Below are 23,971 nucleotides of genomic sequence, written 5' to 3'. Positions count from 1 at the left end.
GCCCTATGGTAGAAGGAGCGAAAGGGTGTCGCAGTTCTGGAGCTAGGACAGGGCCAGCTTTTAATCCATGTATCATTGTGACCTTCGAACAAGACACTCAGCCTCGCTCAGGGGTCCTCAGTGTTCTCACCTGTGACACAGGGTTAACGAGGCCTCCCCGTGGAGCAGCGGTGTGAGTTCATGCACCTGTCTGTCCGTCTGTCTGCGCATCCCTCCCGCAGACACCTGCTGAGCCCCTGCCATGTGTCAGGTCCCTTTTCAGAGCGGGTAGCGGCAACTGGATAAAGCTGCCCTCGCGGTGCCTGCGGTCTGGTGGGACCAGGGAGGCCAGGCACCTGGCACAGCAGAGGACTCCCTTTGCTTCTGGCCCTGTCCCGTGACCGATTTTCCTTCGACCAGGGGGACATGGAGCAGGCCCTGGAAAACTACGACATCTGCACAGAAATGCTCCAGAGCTCCACGACCATCCAGGCGAAGGCGGGGGCTGAGCAGAGAGACATCGTCATCCGGCTGCCCAACCTCCACAACCACTCGGTCGTCTCCCTGGAGGAGGTGAGTGGGAGGGTTCATAAGGTGTTCCTCGGTCAGAGGTTTATGCTGGGTTGGCCTGGTTAGACCAGGCTGCAGGCTGTCCTGAGGACCAGGAGAGCAGCCCACATGTGGAGTAGGGTTCCTTCCTCCCTGGGGAGGAGGCAGGGGCCCGGGAAGGGGCAGCTCTGGCACACAGGGGCACCTCAGACTCACACCCCCCAGTGGTAACCTCGCCCAGGTGGCAGGGGGCAGGGTGGAGGATTTGTCAGCGAGATTTAGAGAGACCGTTGCTCTGCTCTCTGGGCTGTGTGCAGCAGCAGCCCCAGCAGAATCAGAGGGGAACTCCAGCGGGAGCACAGTAGGGCTGGTCAGGCCGTGGGCCTGGGTCGGCGGTGCACGGTGTGTGGGCCAGGCCCTGTCAGCTCCTACTCCTGTTCCCACTGTGCTGCCTCGACCCCGTGCCGCTCCCGTCTGTGACACGTCCGCGTCTGCTGAAAGAGGCCTTCGGGCTCTTGCAGAGCTGTTTCGGGGCAGGGAGAAGAGCGGCACCCCCAGCCTGCATCCTGGGCACCAAGCAGGACTCCCGTGAGGAGAGGGTCTTGTGGGTTAGCGATGTGCACCTGCCTTTGGCCTGGGGCTGAATGGGTCTCTGGTAGGCTGATGCCCCGGGGCTCCCCGAGTCTGTTCGCTGAACTGTGGCTGCAAGGCTGTCCAGCCGTTTTAGCACACACTTTTCTGAACCTCTCTGCTTCTGGGTGGTTTTTGGTTTTTGGTATTTTTTTTTAAGGAATTGAATGCTTTGATGTTAATAAAAATAGTTTTTATAAATTATCTGCCTATTGTAAATGCTGGCATGTTAAGGGGAGTCCAACTTTGGGTCTGATAAATGCAGACATCAGCCGGATTCAGCGAGCATGTGAGGGGTTTGCCATCGGGCAGCAATTCTGGGTCTCTTCCAGATCGATAAGAACCTGAAGTCGCTGGAGCGGTGCCAGTCCCTGGAGGAGATCCAGCGGCTGTACGAGGCCGGTGACTACGAGGCCGTGGTGCACCTGCTCCGCCCCACCCTGTGCACCAGTGGGCTCGACCGGGCCAAACACCTGGAGTTCATGACGTCCGTTCCTGAGAGGCCAGCGCAGCTGCTGCTGCTGCAGGTGCGTGCCGCTGGCGCCCCCTCACCCATTCGTGCCTTCTTTGCTTGGTGTGGGTTTATTCCCTGGAGGCTTTGAGGTGGCCCTTGAGAACCTAGAAAAGTGGGAGTAAAAGCTGCTAACTTGGCACCCAGGAAGATGCCAGTGAGGGAATGTGGGAGAGGGTTGGAACTCAGGTGTGCAGGCTCTAGGGTTGCACATGGCTCAAGGTGAGTCCACACTTGACTCTGAACTTTTTCGCGTAGCGGAGGAGGAGGAGAAGGAATGGTCAGGATGCTAGCCATCTATCCACCTGTTCGTTCCTTTGTCTGTCTTTTAAATTACTTTATAATTAACTATTGAGTAGATAGAAAAATGGATAAGATATCTGTACCATGTAAAGAATCGAGGTAAAATAAATACCCACGCACGGTCATGTTGTTGAAGGAAAAGAACACGAGTGTGACACATGAAGCCCACGTGCCCCCACCCCTGGCTTCCTCCTTGTCTCTGTCCTTAAGGAGGTAAACCCTTCCTGAGAGCTCGCCAGCTGCAGGGTCTTCTGGGTGCTGGACTTTGACCCAGCCTTTCTGTGGCTCAGGTCCTCCACTCTGGGATGGGAATGATCACTGTCCTTACCTCGGAGGCCTGTTATGGGGTTTATAAGAGTTAGTGTGTGTTGGCGCCGTGCCTGGCTTGTAGCAGGCACCATAGGGGAGCCGGCTACCATCATTGCCACCATCCTCAGGAAGCACGGGGTTGGACATGGAGACGATAAAAGTGAGGTGCTTAATGGCATCGGGTGGTCTAGTGTCCTGTCCCGTGCGGTTCACATGCTAATCATGTTATATTTATCATCTTACTGCTGGGTCTTTCTCCTTCACTTTGGAAAGAGAGCCCAGTCCTTTCTCAGGTTTTTTGCTTAATTAAACGTGAGACTTTGTAGTTAATAACTTCCTTGAACTGGGAACAAGTAGAGGTGGAACTGTGGGAATAAACAGAGGCCTCTCCGCCCTGGTAAAAGGGGAGGAAAGAGTTGGTTGTGGAAAGGAAAGAGGGGGTCAGAGAGGAGAGGTGGGAAGGAGGGTCCAGCTCTGGGCAGAGGAAGTCAAGAGGTTGAGGGATGAGATTCATCTGACCTCAGTTACCATGGCAGGTAGGGGGACAGTCCAGCATGGCTCTGAATGGGAGCGACGGTTGGGTGTACCCATGGAGGCCATTGGGTGGGTAGGAAGGCAGAGGCCAGTCCTCTCTGCCTTTGTAAGGTGACCCAGTGGCTCAGATGTCGTTTTGCTCCTGTAGTCTGCAACTCCTGGTGTGGCAGATGCCCTGTGGAGAGAGGGGCTGCTGTTTGGGCAGGCACTGAGCAGAACTGGGGGCGGGGCAGGGTGGGGTGGGGCAGGGCGGGGCCTGGGCCAGGATCCATTGAAGCTCCTGCTTTATGCAAATAAGTGACTCCTTTGCTCAGTTTCCTATTGGGGGGATTCTTACTGATCTGGAGTGCTATTTATTTATTAAAGATAATGATCTCTTTCTCATCAAATGTTGAAAATATTTTTCCCAGTGTGTGTTTGCTTTTTAAGTGTAGCTCGTATTTTTTTTTGACATGCAGAAGTTTTGAATTATGTTGTCAAATCTTCTGATGTTTTCATATGTTTCTGATTTTTTCCGTTATGCTTAGAGAGCCTTTCCAAGACTGGAAAAATATGCATCCGCTTATTCCACACACATGGGCCGTGTTCCTACCGTGTTTGTTTCCTTCCGGGATGTTACTGTTTCACGTTTTGCATTTAAGTCTCTTCATCAAGCCATTACAGGGTGGGGTCTGCTGTGGAACCCTCCCCTCCAGAGTGCGGTGGCCGCCTCTCCTGCCTTCTGTGTCCTTCAGACCAGTGTGTAGTTTCCTTCCGGCCGAGCTGGTTCTTAGTTCTCAGCGTTTGGGGTGCTGTTCTGAGCAGGACCTTCTCGCTGGCCGTGTTTCCTGGTGGTGCTCGACCGGGGTGTCGGAACCTCGCTCAGTTTGCCGTGTTTACTTTGAATCCAGCCGCGTCTCTGAATTCCCTTTATTTCCGAGAGTGGTAGTTTGGTCCCCTTGTTTGTTGGCAGCTCTTCTGCCTTTTAGCTCTCTCTGGCCTCGAGCCCCGGGGACTGTCACGTCAGAGTGCTGCTGGCAGGCCCCCGTCCTTCACTTCCATCGCAGCTCCGGGGGCAGCGGGGTTGTGAGGCCGACAGTCTGCATCCTGCTAGAAAACGGCCTCCTGTTCCCTGCGTGTTTGGCATTCGATCGGGAGGGGTCAGCTCAGGCCTTGGGAACTCCGCGCCAGCACCCAGCGGGCTCCTTCACACCTTGGTGGCCTCCTGCTGGAGTGCCCATTTCCTCTGCAGAAACTCGGGCCTTGTGTCCCTGGCAATCAGGGCTTTCAAGTTGGGGGTGGTTTCAATCTGTGCTCAGATGTTGCAGCACATACCAAAGGCAGTTTGGAATGTTTCTGACCCCACACCTGTCTGTGTCATCTGAGTGCGTGACAGCTGCACGTGTCGAGGCTGGCAGGAGCCACTGCTGCGCCCCAGCTGTGGCGAGGTCAGAGCCGAGGGGGCGCCAGGCAGCAGGTGCTTCCTGTGAGTCTAACAGGCCGCCCGCCAGGCCTGCGGGTGCACAGCCAGGCCGTTTCTCCGTGGTAATGGAGGAGGCCGAGGCCAGAGGAGCTTGAGTAGGATTGTTCTAGAACAAGAGGGAAGGGAGCGTGACGAGAGGCAATGGCTTTCAAAGGGGGCTTTTAAAATAGCAGTCAGAGTGCAGCGTGGCATTCCGAGAGTTCCTTCCCGTCAGGACAGTGTGCTGAGTGCAGTATGGGCATGAGCTCATTCGATGCTCAGGGCCCCCAGGGGGTGGGGGGGATGGCTGGGGCTCCGAGGGGCTCAGTACCTTGTTTGCTCCACCTGGTCCGTGGCTTCAGTGCTGCCTGGCCAGTACCCCTGCCCTGGTCTTGGCTCAGGCCCTCCTCTGCGACACAGTCCCTCCCTGACAGTTGCCCTCCCCTGCTGAGACCCTCTAGAGCCATGACACTGGGTGAGCCCATCACTGGGTGGCCTGGCGGTCAGTGAGAACTGACAGAGGTGGTGGAATTGCTCAGCCTCATTTTGGCTGCTGGCCAGCTCTGTGGCCTCACCCCGTGTCCCAGCTTTAGAAGTGAGGAAACTGAGGCCCGCAGCTTTAGCATCTCTCTGGAAGCTCCCTGGCAGGTGACCTGCCATGCTGTGATTGTACACAGGTCACTGTGGCCCTTGCAGATGCCCCAGGGCTGTGTATGCTCCACCTTTCCTTCAGACACTCCAGCCACCTGCCCCGCAGTCCTGAGCACCAGGTGTGGGGAGTATTGTCACAGTCCTCTCATGGCACCCCTCCCCGCGCTCAGGAGTCCTTGCTCCGGCTGAAGGACCACCAGCAGTGTTTTGAGTGCTCCGACGTGGCTCTGAACGAGGCGGTCCAGCAGATGGTGAATGCGAGCGAGGCCGCGGCCAAGGAGGAGTGGGTGGCCACGGTGACCCGGCTGCTGCTGGGCATCGAGCAGGCACTCCTGGCAGACAGCAGTGGCAGCATCCTGAAGGAATCGTCCTCTGCCACTGGCCTTATCCGGCTCACCAACAACCTCATCCAGGTAACCCCCTGATCCTTCTTGCCCTGCCTTGCCACAGCAGGGGTGTCTTTCTGATGTCCCCCTTCTTCGTAGCTCACCAGCTTTTATTGTGAGTTAGGTACTCCAAGGAGATTCACTGGCTTCTCTGGCTGAAGAAAGGTGGGTACCTCAGGTGATTCACTGACAGCAAACCTTCCTGGAGCTGGTGGGGTCTGGTGGTTGGAGACAGTGTAGTACTTGGCACCGCAGGTTTCTTCCGGATGCCCCATTCAGAGGGCAGGACGCAGGCTTAGCACAGGAGGCCCTGGCCGGTGTGCAGCGAGCCAGAGTCAGAGCTCGGGCTGGAACCCAGGCCTCCTGTCTCCTCCTGGGCTCTCCACACCCCGCTGTCCTGGCACTTGTAGCTGAGGGGTGGTCACAGCACTCTGCATTGTCCAGGCAGACTTTGTGACAGGAAACCTTCCTCTGAGGCCCTCTTGGCTCTCTCCTGCCAATTCCTACTCAGGCCGTCATCAAGTTCTGCCACGTCCTCATCCTTAACACCCCCCCGTTTGTTTCTGCCTACACTTCACTGCTTTGTTTCAGCCCAGACCAACGCCCTCTTGCTTGAACTGGGGCAGCATGCTCCCTCCACGCCTCCCTGCCCACGCTACCCCCTTGGTCCAGCTGCCACCCTGCCACAGAGGCACTTCTCCAGAACAGAAAGATGAGAGTGCTTCTCCCTCACCTCACCCTTCACATCCCCTCCAGGGGGCCTTCACCCAAAGTGCAGTGATCCCCCAGCCTCCCTCTCCATCCTCATCTTTCGTTTTCTGGGCCACCTCTGTGTGCATATCTGGCCCTGGCTGTCACTCGTTGCCCTCCCTGGGGATTGGGCACACCACAGCCACTTCCTTGGCAGCCTCCTCTCCAGGGCTGCCCTCCATCCATCCCCACCCCTCTTCTGCGACCCCACTACACCCCTCCATTGCTTCCGTCGCAGCAACCGTACCGCTCCATGGCTCTCATGGGGCTTGTCTCTGACTCTCTTCCCCCTGGGCTGGCAGCTCCCCTGTGCCCTGCTCACCTCTGTCACCCTCGTGTCTGGCACAGGCCCAGCACCCAGTAGGAGCTGCACATGGCATGAGAGAGGATGGTCAGAGCCGGCTTCTCTGGGGCCGGGGCGTGGCTCTGTTGGCGGGCTCTGTGCCCTCTGTTAGGTGACCTGACGGTTGCTGCAGCGTCAGTGTTCCCACACCAAACAGTGGGGACGGGCCCCCTGCCCCTGCTCTGCCCTGAGGACTCACCCTGGGTTGGCAGGAGAGCTGGCCCTGCTGTGACATCCCTGTCCCCACCCCGCAGATCATTGACTGCAGCATGGCTGTGCAGGAGGAGCCCAAGGAGCCCCACGTGTCCTCGGTGCTGCCCTGGATCATCCTGCACCGGATCATCTGGCAGGAAGAAGACACCTTCCAGTCCCTGTGCCACCAGCAGCTCCAGAGCCCAGCGGACGAAGGTGGTGGGAAGTGGGCTTGGGTGGGGGTGGTCCTTGACCTGTGTGTCCCTTGCCTCCTGCCTCTGCCCCAGGGCCCTGCAGCCCTATCCAGGTGCTGTGAGTGGGCTGGAGGCTTCGCTGACAAGGCTTTTTGGTCACTTGTTCAGAGGCAGAGATTCCCTGAGGGAGCTCACTGTGCAGGGGGGTCAGGAGTCAGTGGGCGTGTCAAGTGTGTCCTGTCTGGTGCAGGTGCCAGCACAGAGGAAATGACAGCAGGGCGCCGCCGCTGCTGTGAGAGGCCCCATGCCTGCCGACACCTTGGCTTCCACAAGAGCCTGGGAGATGGGCTGCTATGCGCCGGCCCTCGCACGTAACCACCGCACCCCATGGCTCCTCACATGTGTGGGCCAGTGAGGTGGGGGTGTGCTCATCCAGAGTGGGGCAGCGTGTTCCAGGTCCCTAGTGGCACTTCTCGGCTGTGCGACCTTGGGCAAATCAGACAACCTCTCAAGCCTCTCTCTTCCCTATAGTCATGCTGGGATTAACAGTGCTTGTCCCAGAGGGCTGTTCCAAGGACAAAATGGAATAACAAAGCCATCACTTGCCGTGGCAAATGAGGGCAGGCCTGTGGGGGGTCTGAGTGCAGAGTAGTCGCTACAAGTGGGAAGGCTGGAGAGGGCGCCCAGGACCCCCTTCCCTGGAGATGGCACGTGAGCCGCCAGTGCAGTGGTGCCAAGGTGCACAAGTTACACGACAGTAGCAGCGAGATGGCATTAAAGCGAGATTGTGTGTAATTCTACCAAATGATGTTTTCCCCTTTGGCTTTCTTGCATTTTCTGTCTAAACTTGGCCAATATAAATATACTTCATCTATAGCTGTGATTGTAACACCTATATTTAACTAGCTTAAAGTTAAATTTATTGGCATTTTCGCTCAGTAACTTGAAAAATCAGAGAAGTGGAAAGGGAGGGAAACTAGCCCCATTCCAGTGACCACGGAGCTAACCTGTGGCACTTCCCTTCTACTCACTGCCTGCACCGGTCAGCCCCTCACCGCCTGTCAGGACGCTGTGGATGAGCTGCTTCAGGCGCTGCCGACAGTGGGAGGAGACGGACAAGAACACCAACAGCGCCAACCACATGGCTGGCCGGGTGTGGGGTGGCCGAGGCCGAGGGCAGAGCAGGGGCGGAGGAGGACACGGAGAGAGGGAGCAGCACAGACCCAGGGGGACACAGCAGAGCTGGGCCACGCGGGGTGGACAGGGAAGGGCCAGACTGAGAAGGAGGCTAGCGCCCCACTCCGTAAGCTCCCTGGCCTGTAACGCTGCTGAGCGGCGCCCCGCTTCACTGCCGAGCTGGCTGCAGGTCACAGGCCACCCTTCAGGTGAACCACCCGTGCACACCTTGTTGCTTCTGCTAACCTGACTTTTCAACAATTAATTTCTAGGATGAATATCTTTAGAGCTCTTGACAAACAGTACCTCTGTGTTTTCCAAAAGGGTTTTAGTGAGTGGTGAACATTAACGTTTACAACTATAAATGCTTACTATTTTTTTATAAAAATAATATTAAAAAACACCCTCCTAGATTAAGGGTCTCCTTCCCCCCAGATTAATTATGCAAACAAAATAGTTTTTAAAAAACTGTCAGCACACAAACAAGAAAAGGGGACTAGTCAGGTGCCATAAACTTTGAAAATGGAGGCCAAGGAAAGAAATCAAGGATTCTGGTGGACTGGCAGCAGGTGTGGCTCCTGTCCCTTCCTCTGCCCTGAGTAGCAGAACCGAGAGGAGGTGCTGAGTTGACAGAATCCTGGGATTTATTATTAATATCCTCATTTGTAAAGAACAGACTTGGTCAGGAAGGCCCTCTGTATCTCCCTGGGCCTGGCAGGGGCAGGAGCAGCTGCTGGGTCCTGCCATCATCCAGCGACCAGACTGTGTTGAGGGAAGGGGCCCAGGGACGAAACCCACTTCCGGTCAGGTGGGGAGGGGCCTGGTGTAGGACCTCGTCACACACTGAGCTCTCTGGAAGCGGACACTGAGATGGCTGACTGGGGATCGTTATTTGTGAGAGGAAGCGGGAGGAAGCAGGATGGGGCAGAGGGAGAAGTCCAGCTGCGACGACGCAGGCCTGACAAAGACCGGGCTCAGAACAGGGAGCCCTGGAGCAGGAGGGGCCGTCCAGGCTGTTGTGCCGGGTTAGACGGAAGTGGCCAGGCCTTCACAGTTCCCTCCTTCTCAGTCGCCGGATGTGGGTTCCCGCAGGAAGGGCACGACCTCGGATGAGGGGAGTCTCTGCAGACAGAGGCAGCAAGACCCTGCAGGAACTGACAGCCGAGGGCTGCCTGCCAGCTGCAGCCTCTCAGCAGGCAGCAAATGCTGCCTTAAGGGGATCTTGGAGGGGAAGACAAAACCTACGCCCTGTGTCAGCCCTGCCGGGGCCCTCCCTTCCTCTACGTATGTAGTCACAGGACCCAGAGGAATGGATTGAGAGCAACACCTGCTTTACAGTTAGAGCCTCGAGGAAAGGTCTTACGTGGGACAGTGCCCTGGAAAAGTCATTTACGATGTGGTAGAGCCCTTGGCCTGGAGGAACCGCCTCAGCAGATGGTAAACAGGGTTGAACGAAGTGACATGGCAAGTATTCTACCATTGAAGCCCACCCCCCACCCCATGTGGGGGCAAAAAGGAAAGGAAGAGCATGCCATGCGGAAAAACAGACGAACTCAGTCTGGAAGAAAATATGTTCCAACGAACAGAGGCAGAGGCTCTGTAAACAATTTGCACGAGAAAATGATTTATTTAAAACACTTGAGCTGATAAAATGAAATGGAAAGGAAAATTGCAGAACTAAGGGAAAACACCACAAACCGGATCTCACCATGATAAACTAGAAAACCAGAACAGCAAGGAGCAGAATGAACGCAGCCGACGGACGGCAGCGGGTGTGACTGAGAGCTAAGCACGCCGCCGGGGAGAAGAGGGGGTGGCAGGTGCGGGAGACAGAGACGGTCCAGTGTGAGGGTGAAGGCGCTCTGATGGAAAGACTTCAGCAATGAAACCGAAGAAGCAGCCGACCCAGTGTTAATATAGGAAAATTTCCCTGAATTGTAATAAAAACCGAGTCTTCAGATTCAAAGTGTGTGGCCCCTGAGGCTCATTTCAGGTTTCCCCACAGCAGCATGTGGGGCAGTTGTCGTGACGTCTGTATGTTCACATGCCCTCAAGGAAAGCCAGCGTGACCTTAGTTGTCTCGCCAAGTTACTTGTAATTACAGTGGTAGCATTTACAGACAGGGATTCCGGCTCCTGTGAGTGCTTCTTGAAAACACTGCTGGAGGATGGAGCCGGCAAACCAGCATGCGGCTGAATGCAGAAGCCCGGGGAAGGAACCTGTGATGGGCGCCAGAAAGTATCTGGGCTAGTGAAGGCTGCAGAACAGAGTGTAAACGTTAGAAACCTGGAAGTGCTACAAATGATGCACACCAACAAACAATTGGCAGATGGGGAAAGAAGGAAGTGTCAGAGCTCTTACTCATCTGTGTGATAGCCATTTGATGCTGTTGGACTAGGAACTGGAAGACCAATTAAAAAGCCTAACGGCTTGAACTTCTTAATGATCTTGTGACTTTTTTAAACCAATGCTTTTCATACTTTAAGTTGGACTGACCAATAGCAAAAAAAAAAAAAGAAGTTTCATGAAAGAATTTTTATTCTACTGGCTGTGATTCCCTCTAGTATTTTTTTCTGTTCTAATGTATTCTAATCTTCTTTAAAAATGTTACTTACAAGCCCACTAGTGGGTTATGGCCCAGTTTCAAAAATACCAAGGGATCTTTAAAGAAACTACTGATAGTTCTAGTGGTGAACAAACATTTTACTGAAATATGATAGTTCTTTTTTTCTTCTCTAATATTCAAGTAGACCTATATATAAGGATTTTTTATTTAAGAAATGGTGTTTGCAGTATGGGTCCTACTGTTACAAATTATTCACTTTTTCAAAAAGTCTCACATATGCAGAGATAGATGCTGCCAGTGATGTTCACCAAATGTCTACTTAGTGAATGAAGCATTTCTTCTTTATACTTTACCGTATGATTTGAGTTGCTTAGTAAAGCCAGTCATTACTTGTTTCAAAAGACAAGAAGATAACAAAGGAAAGAAAAATCTGTAGCTACCTTGGTAACGAAAGCAAAGCCCACAAAAGAGAGAGACTGCCTGCAGCTCCGTGTCCACCCCCCCTCCCTCCCCCCCGCTAACTCACTGTCGGTCTGGTCTTTCCCCAGTGATGGCCGAGACGCCCATGCTCCCGTCCTCCCTCATGCTGCTCAACACGGCCCACGAGTATTTGGGCAGGAGGTCCTGGTGCTGCAATTCAGATGGGGCTCTGCTGCGATTCTACGTAAGTGCTGCTGGGCTTGCCTGGCCTGCTCCTGCCGTGGGGCCTGCTGTGCTTCTTTGACTTGTTGTGCAGGTGTGACAACTCAAATTTTCCAGAAAGCCTGAACTTGGTGTCCTGTGCACCTGAGGCTCAGGGGCTCTGGACCTGGCCTTGAGCTGCAGGTAAACTTAGATCCACTCGTCGTTACTGAGTCTGTTATGTGTTGGGTACAGGGCCAGGCCTTTAGGAGTAATTTTAGAAGTAAACACTGCATTCACCACCTTCTGTTGAGTCCTGTTTGCCATGCTCCACTCATCATGCCAGGCAGTAGTCGCTCAGTCGATAACTATTGCATTCATTCAATCAGTAAATGCATATTTAGTGAGCGAAAATAGACGTCCTCGCTTTTGCCGGCCTTGACGGACAGCTTACTGGCAATAAGCAGCATGATCCCTGTCCCCAAATCATAATGTTGAGTTCAAGGCCCAGCAGCTCTCAGCCAAGTTACGGAGCACAGGAAAGGCACCCGACCCAGCCAGTAATATCTATAAGTAAATATTCTAGTGGAATATAGCCACACCCACATTTATATATTAATATTAACTAGGTTTGTTTTTGCAATGCAGTGGCAAGGTTGATTGGCTCTGATAGAGTCCATATGGTCTTGGACGCTTAAAATATTTCCTGTCTGGCCCTTGAAAAGGTTTGCCATCCTCTGCTTTATACCCCTTCAGTGAGCACGCCCTCTGCACAGCTGCTGTTTCTCTCAGCCCTGATCCTCCTTTACTGCCCTCTGCTCACCTTCTAGCATGCCACGTAATTAATTCTGTTTATGATGTGTTTCTTCTCCATTGAAACGCAATTTCCACAAAGGTAGGTAGGGATTTTTGTTAGGTTTGTTCACTGCTGGATCCAAGTACCTAGCACAGCACCTAGCCCATAGTAGGTGCTTAATAAATATGGGCTGAGTGAGTGAATGAGACTAATATATGTGTAAGGCACTTGCAGGAGGACTCAGAGACCCGTCTGGCTGGCTCAGGGCCCTGGAGCTGGTTAGTGTCTGAGGCCGCTTCCAGCCCCAGCTGCAGATGCCTGAGTGTCTGCCCCACCCTGAGCTTCGAGGGCCTCTGGGGTGCTCACCCTGGGTCAGCTCCGTGCTCCAGGACCATTTTTGGAAAAATCACGCCAGGCCGAGTCTCCAATGTTTCTCAGGAATCAGTGACTCCCTTCTGCCTTCCCTCTCCCATTTAGAGGGTGTTGGGACACTGTTTACTTCCACAGGGTCACCTCCACAAGGCAGTCACCTTATGCTGATGTAGGGGCAAGTGGAGAATGAGTTAGCACCTCTGCAAACTGTCGCCCAGTGGGAGTGGCACAGAGAGGAAAGAGCAGGCAGGGGGTGATGGTGAGATGGTCCTACTCCTGGGTTTTTTTGCCTGTGTCTTTTTTGATGGAGCATGAGTTTGGGCTGCCAGGATCTGCTGGTTGAACTGGGGGGAGTAGAAGTGGTATGAGCAGTGCTGTGTTTCCTGGCTCCTAGTCTTCCTGCCTCGGGTCCACCTGCAGCACCTTCACTTCTGCAGACACGGCCCCTGCTTGTTGACTGCACCCTCCCTCTGCCCAGAGCCCGACTGTCCCAGAGTGCTCTGTCTGCCACACTCTTCCCCAGGGCCCGCACAGCTGGCTCATCCTTTCCTTCTGGCCATGCAGGTCACGGCTGAGAAGGCACCTTCTCAGAGAGGTCTTCCCTGGCCCTGCCACTCTCTGTCCCACTGACTGCTGGGCAGCCTTGCTGTTTGTTTCTGTATCTTGTGTCCCTCCCCCAGCAGGGGGCATCTGGAGACTGGGGACCTTTAGAAGTCGTGCTGTTGGAGGCATCTCTAGGGCCCTGCACAGTGCCTGGCATGGGTGGCTGCCCCGTTGATGTTTATTGAATGAATGAGTGACTGGACATAGAGACGATCCATCCCTGACCCAGCAGTGCCTGTACAGGGCTCCTCATTCTGGGCACTGTGGAACTGAGGGAGGCGAACAGTTCATTACTGCCTCTTCTCAGGGCCCCAGATTCCCGGTCTGCAGGGAGAGGACTGCGTCAGAGAGCGCTTTGCGGCCCACATGGATGCCTTCGTGTGCGCCGTTTTCCTGCACAGGGTGAGAATGTTCTTGAGGGGGATCCTCTTGGATCTCGTGTTGGGCGTTCTGTTTCTTTGTGTGTGTTCAGTTTGGATTGCTGAATGCTCGTCCACTCATCTACACTCAGCTCACACGGCCCTTCTCTTGTGGAGCCTTTGCTGACTTCTGGCCAGGCCCCCCTACACCACCCAGATTGCACATACAGTAACCACCTGCTGTATGCTGCAGACTTGTTTTGTATTAAAGACAGAATGTCACAGGAAGGCCCCCTCCGTCTTCAGTATTTGTACATTTATCGAAGAGTTTGTTCTCTCTGCATTGATGTGTACGGTCCCTTCATATGCGTGAGGGTTTGTCATTGGGCTCTGTTCTTTCTGTTGGTTTGGGTGTCTGTGTTAACACCACCTTACCTTTGAGAGATCTTGATTCTTGCTAGGATTGATCGACTTACATACCTATTAATCACATTCTCTTGGCTGTTCTTGATGCTTTCCCCTTCCAAAACATTGTAAGATTAGTCAGGAAAAGTTTTGTGCACCCCTCCCCCAATATTGGCATTTCATTGGAATGGCATTGACCTCATTATTTTGGGGAAGAGTTGCCATTGTTATGTGATTGAATCTTTCCCGCTATGAACATAGTATCTCTCTCCATTTGTTGAGGTCTTGTATTTTCATGTCCCTCATGTATTCATGTACTTTCATGGTTAGTTTTAGGTAGTTTCATGTAGTTTCATGGTTATATAATTTCCTCCTTAAGATTTACATATGTTTTGTCAGATTTATACCTAGGCATTTTTTTATTAGTGCTATAAATAGACATTTAAAAATAAAATTTTCCATTTTGTTTTTGTGGACACTTGGGAACAGTATTTTTTAAAAGGATTATAGTTTTTTGTCCTGGTCACATGGCTCAGTTGGTTAGAGTGTCATCTGGATACTCTGAGGCTGCGGGTTCGATCCCCAGTCAGGGCACATATAAGAGTCAACCAATGAATGCAACAAGTAAGTGGAAAAACAAATTGATACTTCTCTCTTTCTTGCTCTCCCTCCCTCCCGCCCTTTCTCTGTCTCTCTCAAAATCAATTAAAGAAATAAGTTTCTTTTATGCACAGCTTCTTTGCTTATTGCTTTTATTAATTCTGGTGGGTTGTAGATTTCTTGAATTTTCTATGTGGACAGTCATATTGTCCATGAATAACTTTTTTATCTTCTTTTCAATCTTTGTTGTTTTCTTTTTTTCTTATTCTCTTGACCAGGGCTCAACAAAACTTTCTGTGAAGGGACAGATAGCAAATCTTTAAGGCTTTGTAGGCCGCAGGCCTCTGTCGCGGCCACTGCAGTGCAAAGGCACCCACGGGTGATATGTAAAGACATCGTGTAAAAACATGTGGGTGCTGAAACTTGCATTTCATGTTTCAGGTATTACTCCTCTTTTGATATTTTAAAATCATTTAAAAGTGTCAGTGCTGTTCTTAGCTTCAGGGCAAGAAGCAGGCAGTGGCAGGACTTGACCCCATGGTCACAGTTTGTCACTCATCTAGTGCTCTCCCTTCTGAGTGGGCGGGGGCGGTGGGGATGGTTTCTAAACTATTGTCTCTGTTTCTTTAGTGATTACAGTGCAGGCCCATCTAGATCTTCTCTTCTTAGGTCAGTTGCGTTTTGGAATTGTGTCCACATAAGCATCAAGTTGTTTGTGGTGTTCGCTTATGATTGGAAACGCCTCTGTGCTTCCCCTAGTTGTGACTCCTTTGTCATCGCTGAATTGTCTTTTCCCCACCCCTTTTTGAAAACCAGTCTATTCTGAGGTTTATCTAAATTAATTCTTTTCAAACTACCAGCTATTGGTTTATTGCTCTATTTTTTCTTTGCTTTCCAGTTCATTAATTGCCACTTCAATATTTATTATTTTCATTATTATTATTAAATTTACTTTGTGAGTTTTTAAAACTTTTTTTTGTTTTTTGCTTTTTTTAATCTTCTCTTTTTGAGATACACTTTGTATTTTTTCTAACTTATTAAGGTAAATGATTATTTTAGTGTTCACACTTCTAATACATGTATTGAGAGTTATAATGTTTTCCCAAGTACATTTTTAGCTACATGCCATAATTTTGACATTTGGTATTTGCTATCCTTATGTGACTGGTTGCTAATCTAACTGAATCGTGTTCGGAGGATGTGGGCTGTATCGTGTAGTCATTGGTACTTGCTGAGACTTGCTGTTTGCCTAGTTTTGGTCAAGATCTCATGGACGCTGGAAGAGAATGTGTATTTGCTAATAGTCAGGCATAACGATAGTGGTTAGATCTGCTGTCCAGAGATAACACTTTTTAACCGTGTGGCTTGTTCATATCCTCTGTAATCCTCGCTAATGTGCTGTCTAAGAGAGAGTCCCTCAGCCCTAATGGGATTTATCATCTTACATTGTAACTTTTGTTAATTAATTGCCCTCCATTGGAATCTGAGCTTCTTAAAAGCAGGGACTATGTTGCACTGCGCATAGCATAGAAAGGTGCTCAGTTAATATTTGAGGAGCAAATGAATGAATAAATAAATGAGTATGAATTTCTCGGAGGGCACATAATGTCTCCTAGCAGCTGGTGGGAGTGACTGGGTGTGCTAAAGGGAAGGAGGCCTGCCTGGCAAGCCCCTGAGGAGGCCTCTCCTAGCGCCGGGTCCAAGACTGGCTCCTGTGAGGGTGCCAGGCCCTTTCCAGAAAACGGGCCCAACAGACCTGGCCTCTCAGATTGAGAGTTGATAGAATAGTGGCCATCCTGGGGCCCCTCCTGAGGCGTCTCTTCCACCCGCTCACTGTAGGTGCGGGTTCTCCAGAAGGAGCTTGCTGCATCCACCTCTGAAGACACGCACCCCTACAAGGAGGAGCTGGAGACAGCCTTGGAGCAGTGCTTCTACTGCCTGTACAGCTTCCCCAGCAAGAAGAGCAAGGCCAGGTACCTGGAGGAGCACTCGGCCCAGCAGGTGAGGCCCCACAGCAGGCCCGGGGCCCCCACCCCTGCTGGGGAGAGTGGAACCCCGGGAAGCAGGGCCTCCACGCACCCCAGGGGATGAGACATGTGGCTGCGGATCCCGGGTTGGAGCTGCATCGGGAGGACAGGAAGACAGCCTGACGTAGTCCGATCCCTGCACCACCGGCTTCATAAGTGTTGACTGGTCACTCAAGGATGCAGCATGGCAGTTTCTAATAGCTTTCCTCTGACCAGTTTGGATGCTATGAATAATTTCTTAGAGGTTTTTCATTTTTTGTGGTTTTGACTTGCAGAGCACTGTCGGGAGCATATGGCTCAGCAGTACTGCCAGTCAACCTCTGACCCTGCAGGTTCCACCCCTGAACGTGCGCTCCTTTGGGCAGGGCCCTGCCGTGGCTGCTGCACGGAATGTGCAGTCCCCTGGGCGCAGGGCAAGCACTTGGTCAGTGTTTCTCAACCACGTGACCGATGGGGTGGCTGAGGCGAGTTGAGGGTCAGTGGCCCACGATCCTCCGGCCTGGCCACGTGAGCGCGCCAAGTGCAGCCCTCAGTCTGCAGCATGTTCATAAAGACCAAGCTTGCGCCATTCACTTTTCTGCTCTTCACGTACTCGGGTTTGGGGCTTACAGAGGGCATGCCGGTTTTCCAAAGTGTTCGGGACTTGTCCTGGACTCTCTCACACGTGGTGACCGTGTTTCCTTCGACACTGCCTTTCCCTGGGAGAACTGTCCCTATGTGCTCTGCCCAGACCGCACGATGATCAGCCTTCTCTCTGTTTCCAGGTGGACCTTATATGGGAAGATGCCCTGTTTATGTTTGAATATTTTAAGCCCAAGACTCTTCCTGAATTTGACAGCTACAAGACCAGCACCGTTTCTGCCGACTTGGCCAACCTCCTAAAGAGAATCGCCACCATCGTGCCCCGCACAGAGAGGCCGGCCCTGAGCCTGGACAAAGTCTCTGCCTACATCGAGGGCACCTCGGCTGAGGTAGGGGCTGTTTGTCTTACCTTCTCTTCGGCACTGCTGCTTCTGCGCCTGGCTCTGCGCCAGCGGTCAGGACCTTGGGGAGCGAGGGTGTGTCCTGTGCTGATGTGAATGGCCCTGGGTTGGAGGATCACTGGTTACATCTGAGAGCTTGGCTGTACCTCCCCTTATTTTTGCCCCCCTCTCACCTGCCAGGTGCCTTGCCTCCCAGAAGGGGCTGACCCCTCTCCTCCGGTGGTGAATGAGCTGTACTACCTGCTGGCTGATTACCATTTTAAAAACAAGGAGCAGTCCAAGGCCATCAAGTTCTACATGCATGACATCTGCATCTGCCCCGACAGGTGAGTGGCCGGGCCAGTGACCTCGGTGTGAGGCCCGGCTGGTGGAGCAGTTGGGGTGACTGCGGCTCAGCAAGCTCTTTCCTGCATGGCACGGAGGCCAGGGACGGAGGAATGACAAGGTGGCTTAGACCCTATAATTACTAGGAAAGTCTCTCCGTAAAAAGAAACACAATGGAGAAAGCCCCTTTCTGGAAGACCCCTGACATTGGCAGTGGGATCAGAGAAGGCGTCCCTTTGGGTCCTGAGCTGCAGGGCAAGAATGCGCTCGCTGCCTGGCCCACGTGGGCTGTGTGCTGTCGCCCCTTTTCTAGCTCCTTTCTGGGGATCTGGCTGGTGTGCGCTCCTGCCTCCGTCGCAGTGCCTTTAATCACAGTGCTTTCCCGTTCTCGGGGTGCGGAGTGAGGAGACACCACGGCGGGGCTCCCGTTCTGGTGTGGGGCATGAAGGAGATGCCTCAGCAGGGCTCCCGCTCCTTGCTCTGGCGCAGGGGTGTTGGCCGCAGAGACACTCACACTGGTGAGTGTGGCAGAACCTGTTGTGCGTCAGGAACCTGTTGTGCGTCAGGCCTGTGAATCCTTCCCAAAACCCCGTGGTGTCCATGCGACCCCTTGGTCGCCATGCGCTGAAATGCGGTGACGGGCCTGCTCATCCTGCGGTAGCCTGCTGAGCTTGACTGAGTGGGCGTAGTTTCTCATGGCTGCCACACCTAGGAGGGGAACCTGGGGCAAGGTCAAAACAAGGCCACCCTCTGTGGCTGACCTGCCTCTGAGGGTCCAGACTAGCGTCTGTTGGCAGCCTTCCTGGAAGTCATCATGGTTCACCCCATGGGGGTCACCTCGAACCATAGGTAAGCCACCTTTTCCCCCTTGTCAGGACCCACCTGGCCGTGGGGACAAGGGGCTGGGACCTGAGTGTAGAAGGCAGTTTTCAGGACTTCATCGCTCGTGGGAAAGCTTTTCACCTCTTTTGCTCAGCCAGTGGCTTCCTCCAGGTGGGGAGCCACGTGCGAGTGGCCTGGGCTGTCTTCTCCGGGGTCACTGGGGACAGTGTGGTAGAGCAGACCAGCACCCAGGCTGGCAGAGCGTCACTGTGCGAAACAGCGAGGAGTCACCTCCTGCGCTGCTGCCTCCACGTCTGAAAAGTGAGGGTGGTCGCATTCACCTTCCTGCCGTGAAACCTCTCACCTGGCAGCCCCTCAGTCAGCAAAGTGAGGGTCGTGACAGCCCAGCCAGGCCTTCCTCCAGCCTGCACGCCCAGCTATTTGGAGGGTGTCGACTCAACGGGCCCGGCCCACCAGGGGCCCTGCCGGGGAAGTGGAGTGTCCTGTGGGGGCCTGCCCCAGAACCACGAAGGGCTTGGCAGCCCGGTCCTGGGCCTCTTTCGTTCCAGCCCTTCCAGGCACGTGCCAGGGGAGACGGACTCAGTCTCTTCTTCTGTGCCAGCCAGACTGGAAGTTTGGGTACTGTTTTGTTGTTTTTTATTTTTCCTTTAAGCCTTCTGAGGTGACTAGGTATAAATGAAGCCCACAGCAGATGGCTCAGTGGCTAGCGGAATGTTACGGCAGCAGCGTTTGTTGGTGGTTCCTGTGGGAACACAGTCTGTGAGGATGTGAGGATGCTGGTGACGTGTTTTGTTTTTCCTCCACCGGGTTCACCATTCCTTTCCTCGCTGAGCTGGAAGTGGCCCACATTCTGGCCGGGAGCTTTGTGGAGTGGCCTCCGGGAAGGGGGAAGCCAGGCGTGGCCCCCAGTACGGCTCACCCCACTGCCACAGTGACAGGACGGGGCCTGGCCCGTGCGGGCGAGAGCCCAGCACACGGGCTCTGGGCACTTCCTCCTTCTGCAGTCACAGGGTCACCACCCCTCGGGGTCTCACTGTCCCCTTAGGTCAGCCCCTTCCGAGTGTGGGCTGTGCGCTGCTCTGCTAGGCCCAGGAATCCACATCAGAGTAAGGCTCTTGGCAGCACATAGAGGAGCACGTTAAGTTTTGTGGCAATGTGTCCGTGTTCTCGGTGACTTGTGTTTGGGACAGGAGGTGGCAGTTTCCATTCTGGCATTGCTGCAGGCACAGGGGCCTGCCTGTGCCCTGGTGTGGCCTCTTCCCCTAAGCCGAGGGTAGAGGGAGTTGCCGGAGGCGCTCTGGCAATTAAGAAACTCCCCGGTGTGACGGGAGCTGGCCTGGTCGACAGTCGCTAACTCAGTTCCCAGCATCCAGAGGGGAGCTTGACACACCTGCCCCCTCGCTCCCTTCCCCAGGGTGACCTGAGCAGAGCTGGGGGAGTTTTGGGGGCCCTGGGTCCCCAGGCCTCTGAGGAGAAAAGGGTGCACTCAGTAACCCCACATAAAGGGGACGGCCATCATCTTTGCTTCCCTTCTGTCACTGCGCATCCACCAGGCCTCCTTCATCCACATGCTCTCGTCTCCGGTGCCCGGAGTGCAGCGAAGTGCGCGGGAGCCTCACAAGTCCCCTCCGTCCTTACCGTGTCTCGGGGACTGTCAGATACTTCGGAAACCGGTTAGCCAGCTTTAGAGCGAGTGTGGGTGTGGGTTAACAGTGTCGGCGTGTGGAGGGTAGCGTCTGCGTGTGGTGGCTGCCTTCTCTGTCCTCGGTACCAGCACTCAGGAGACTCCAGACTCGCTCAGGTGCCCAGCAGTTGTCTTGGTCTCGGAGTCTCTGTGGCCATTCATCCTCGCAGAGGCTGCTGCATTGTCACCCTCAGTTTCTTTTACGTGACCTCAGGTTGGTGGGCTCGGCTGTCACTTGGTCCCTTCACACCCATCGCGCTGCTAGGCACTACGCCGGAGAGGGTCCGGAGTGGGAGTGGGGGAGAAGCTGGGTGGCCGCCGTCTCAGGGGTCGTGGCTGCCCTGTGCTTTGGTCAGGAGTGTACCGATGGCAGGCTCTTCCAGTGCAGGGTTAGTTAGGGTCACAGCTGAACGCAAGCCTTCTTGTCACCTTGGGGCCAGTACTTCAGTGCCTCGCAGAACATCCCCTTTCCTTTCCATCGGAGACATTCTGTGGGTAACCCCACAAAGTGGGGGAGCAGAGTCCGGGAGCCCGTCCGTGTTGGTGAGCACAGTTTGAGCTCCAGTTGGTCGGGACTCTCTTGGGCGGTTACTGAGTGCCGGTAAGGGCCCTGGACTTACAGTGCATGTCTGTGGTGTCCCAGCAGCTCTTCTCTGACGGTAGGCCTTCTTACCGCGTCTCATGGACCAGAAAAGGAGGCTCAGGGACACGATGGGCACAGTACGGGGTTGGCGAATGACGGAGCTGGGTTTGGGGGGTGGGCTCCCAGGGTGGTTGTCTGCTCGCTCTCGGGCTGTCGTGTCTGCGACGGCTGTGAGGGCAATGGTGTGTTGACAGATGCTCTCATCGTGACCACAGGTTCGATTCCTGGGCAGGCATGGCCCTGGCCCGGGCCAGTCGCATTCAGGACAAGCTGAACTCCAACGAGCTGAAGAGCGATGGGCCTATCTGGAAGCACGCCACGCCCGTGCTGAACTGCTTCCGGCGGGCCCTGGAGATCGACAGCTCCAACCTGTCCCTGTGGATCGAGTACGGCACCATGTCGTACGCCCTGCACTCCTTCGCCTCTCGCCAGCTGAAGCAGTGGAAGGGCGAGCTGCCCTCCGAGCTTGTGCAGCAGGTACGGAGGGCGCTGTGGGAGGGCTGCGACCCCAGAGGCCCTCGGGTCGGCGAAGGTCTGTCCCAGCCCTTCTGTCCTTTTGTCCTCACGGTCATGCTGGGAGCTCATGGATGATTCTGCTCGTGAGACTCGAGCCTTGGTCTGTGGCAGCTTGGTCCCTGGTCTGTGGACACCTGGTCTGGTGTGGGCAAACTCAGGGCCAGCTGTGTGGCCTGAGGGAGGAGCTCGACTTCCTTGCTTTGGCTGTGGCTGTAAATGAGCTGACCACTCCTTCTTCATGGCAGCATTTTGGCAGCCACCATCTCCCGAGCCCCTCTGACTGGCCCGCTCTGGGCCAGGCACCCTGGCCACGAGGTGAATGCGGTGCCACACAGAGGGGGCACCTCCTGCTCTGAGGACAGGGAGGTGGCGTGAGGGTGTCCAGCAGAGCTTCTGAAACAGGGAGGATCCCCAGTGGCCGTCCCTCCTGTCCCTGTCTGGGGTGTTCTGACTGCCATACCTACCAAGGACAGGGACACTGGCAGTGTGTCCTTCATATGAGGCTCCTCATGGCGCCAGACTGGGGGGTACTTTTTGCAGTCACCCGTCCTTTCTCAGTAGGTGGCCATGTGTGCCCCAGCGCAGAGCTGCTTGGGCAGAGGGCTGGTGACTCGGTCAAAACCACACAGCTGCAGAGCGGTCGGAACGGAAGGACCCCATGAAAACGGCTAACTTTCCCTTGTGCAGAAGTGCCTGAGAACCCCATCTGGGCAGGGTTGTGATGGAGTCTGTCACTCTGTGCCGTGTTGGGCCCGTACCGTGATTCCTTCTGTCCTCCTGGGTGTCACCCACTGCTGGCTTCTTGACTCCTAGGGGCCGTTTTCTCTCCCTGGGAGTGTCTAGCTGAGCACTAGGGGCAGCGCTAGTCTGCTTTGTGCCAGCCCCAGGGCAACTGCTGCCAGAGAGTCGAAGAAACAAGCACCCACTGGACAGGCGTTCGCAGGATGGCCTCCTCTTCCAGGCCCCCAGCAGCGCCCTTACCAGAGCCTGGTGCCCAAAGCCTCTGCCTTGCTCTGAGATGAGATAAGAGGTTGCAGCCTCCCTGCCTTGAGCCGGGACCAGGAAGAGAAGAGGCCGGAGACCTGGGGTGCTCAGGACAGTGACAGTGCCCTCTGTGCCCCACATAGGCAGGGTTCAGCTGCCGGCCTGGCAGCCCTGGGATGGAGGGACATGGGTGCACCTGAGAACTGACATCCTGTGTGGATGGCACCCAGGATGCTGACCTGGAGTCTCATACAGGGACAGGAAGAGTGGTTCTCTGAGTTGGAAGGCCCCTTAGCAGCTGACTCTGCCCTGCAGTGTCCACCTGTAGTGTGTGAGAGGGCACTAGAGGTGCTGCAGCTGACACGCAGGCTCCGAATCAGCGGGGCTTGGAGGGGTGTCCATTCTCTCCAGTGCTGTGGAGCTGGGTGCTGGGCACACGTCTTCTCCAGCTCTGCTTGCCCCGCCCAGTGAGAGGGTGAGAGAATGGGATACTCTCCACCTGCAGTGGCTGCTCTTCTCATCGTGTTGGCTCTGGTTCCCGGCCTCCTCGGGTGGATGTGGCAGAGCCGCCGCCGGCTCAGCCCTCCAGGAGTGAGGGCTGGCAGCCCACGCAGCCCCGGCCCCAGGTGGTCTTCCTCTCCCAGGCACAGGCCCTCGCCGCAGCCACACAGGTCATAGTTGGGACCCTCAGAAGGGTTGGTACGTCATAAGGGCATGCACTGTTAGATGCCGCAGGAGAAGGTAGAAGAAAGAACATGGAGTTGACATGAGGGGACCTGGGTTTCAGCCCCGCTCTGTGCCTTACTTGATATGGGCCTCCGAGGCGTCCCCAGGCGTCCCCACAGTGTCCCCGCTGTGGAATGGCAGTGGCACTCCTGTGTCTCAGGGCTGTTGAGGGGATTACCAGTTTGCGAACGAGGGCTCCCTGCAGGATCAGGCATGATCCCACTCAGGTTCTGGCCCTGCACTGAGGCCAGCCTGTTCTCCTGGTCTCGTTACAGATGGAGGGCCGGCGCGACAGCATGCTGGAGACCGCCAGGCACTGCTTCACGTCGGCGGCCCGCTGCGAGGGTGACGGTGATGAGGAGGAGTGGCTCATCCATTACATGCTGGGCAAGGTGGCTGAGAAGCAGCAGCAGCCGCCCACTGTTTACCTGCTGCACTACAGGCAGGCTGGCCACTACCTGCATGAGGAGGCTGCCCGCTACCCCAAGAAGATCCACTACCACAACCCACCCGAGCTGGCCATGGAGGCCCTGGAGGTGACACTGTGCTGGTCCTGGGTGGGAAATGCAGGTGGGGGCGGCGGCCTCTCAGTCTCCCTGGGGACGGGGCATGTGGTCCCAGTGACTCCCCTGCAACCTGCCAGAAACTTCTCTGTGTTTAGCAGCTTTGTGTGCAATTAAAGCAGACTTTCCTCTCTGTCTCAGGGATGCTTACCATCCTTTCTGGGACAGTGAGCATTTCACTCTTACCTCCCTGAAGAAAATGGTCTTTTTTCTTAGTTAGTGCATGCAGGTTCTGAGAACCCAGCCTCATGACACCAGTGCAGTGTGGCATTGGCGCCCTGTAGCCTGGCAGGGGGAGGGTGGGCACCCTGCTCTCTACGTGTCGCTGAGATGGCTGAGGCCTGCCTTGGCAGAACTGAGACAGGGCAACAGCCTGTGCTCCTGACCCCGGATTTGGGGCCTTCCACT

At 54.7% G+C, this 23,971-nt stretch overlaps 1 protein-coding gene across 1 annotated transcript in view; it reads left to right on the top strand.

Annotated features, from left to right (window-relative positions):
- Nucleotides 1-23,971, top strand: part of CABIN1 (calcineurin binding protein 1) — a 126,578-nt gene that overhangs the window by 25,913 nt on the left and 76,694 nt on the right. The window contains 10 exon segments of the mRNA XM_045819759.1: nucleotides 400-552; nucleotides 1,491-1,685; nucleotides 5,078-5,320; nucleotides 6,641-6,794; nucleotides 11,063-11,178; nucleotides 16,110-16,271; nucleotides 17,062-17,268; nucleotides 17,461-17,606; nucleotides 20,990-21,251; nucleotides 23,276-23,536. Coding sequence (XP_045675715.1) covers nucleotides 400-552; nucleotides 1,491-1,685; nucleotides 5,078-5,320; nucleotides 6,641-6,794; nucleotides 11,063-11,178; nucleotides 16,110-16,271; nucleotides 17,062-17,268; nucleotides 17,461-17,606; nucleotides 20,990-21,251; nucleotides 23,276-23,536 — 1,899 coding nt within the window.

This window comes from Phyllostomus hastatus, unplaced genomic scaffold (genome assembly GCF_019186645.2).
Source record: "Phyllostomus hastatus isolate PE091 unplaced genomic scaffold, TTU_PhHast_1.1 phas_scaffold_387, whole genome shotgun sequence".
Classification (NCBI taxonomy): Eukaryota; Metazoa; Chordata; class Mammalia; order Chiroptera; family Phyllostomidae; genus Phyllostomus; species Phyllostomus hastatus.
The sequence above is the reverse complement of the archived record's forward strand: the minus strand, read 5'-3'. Positions and strand labels throughout refer to the sequence as shown.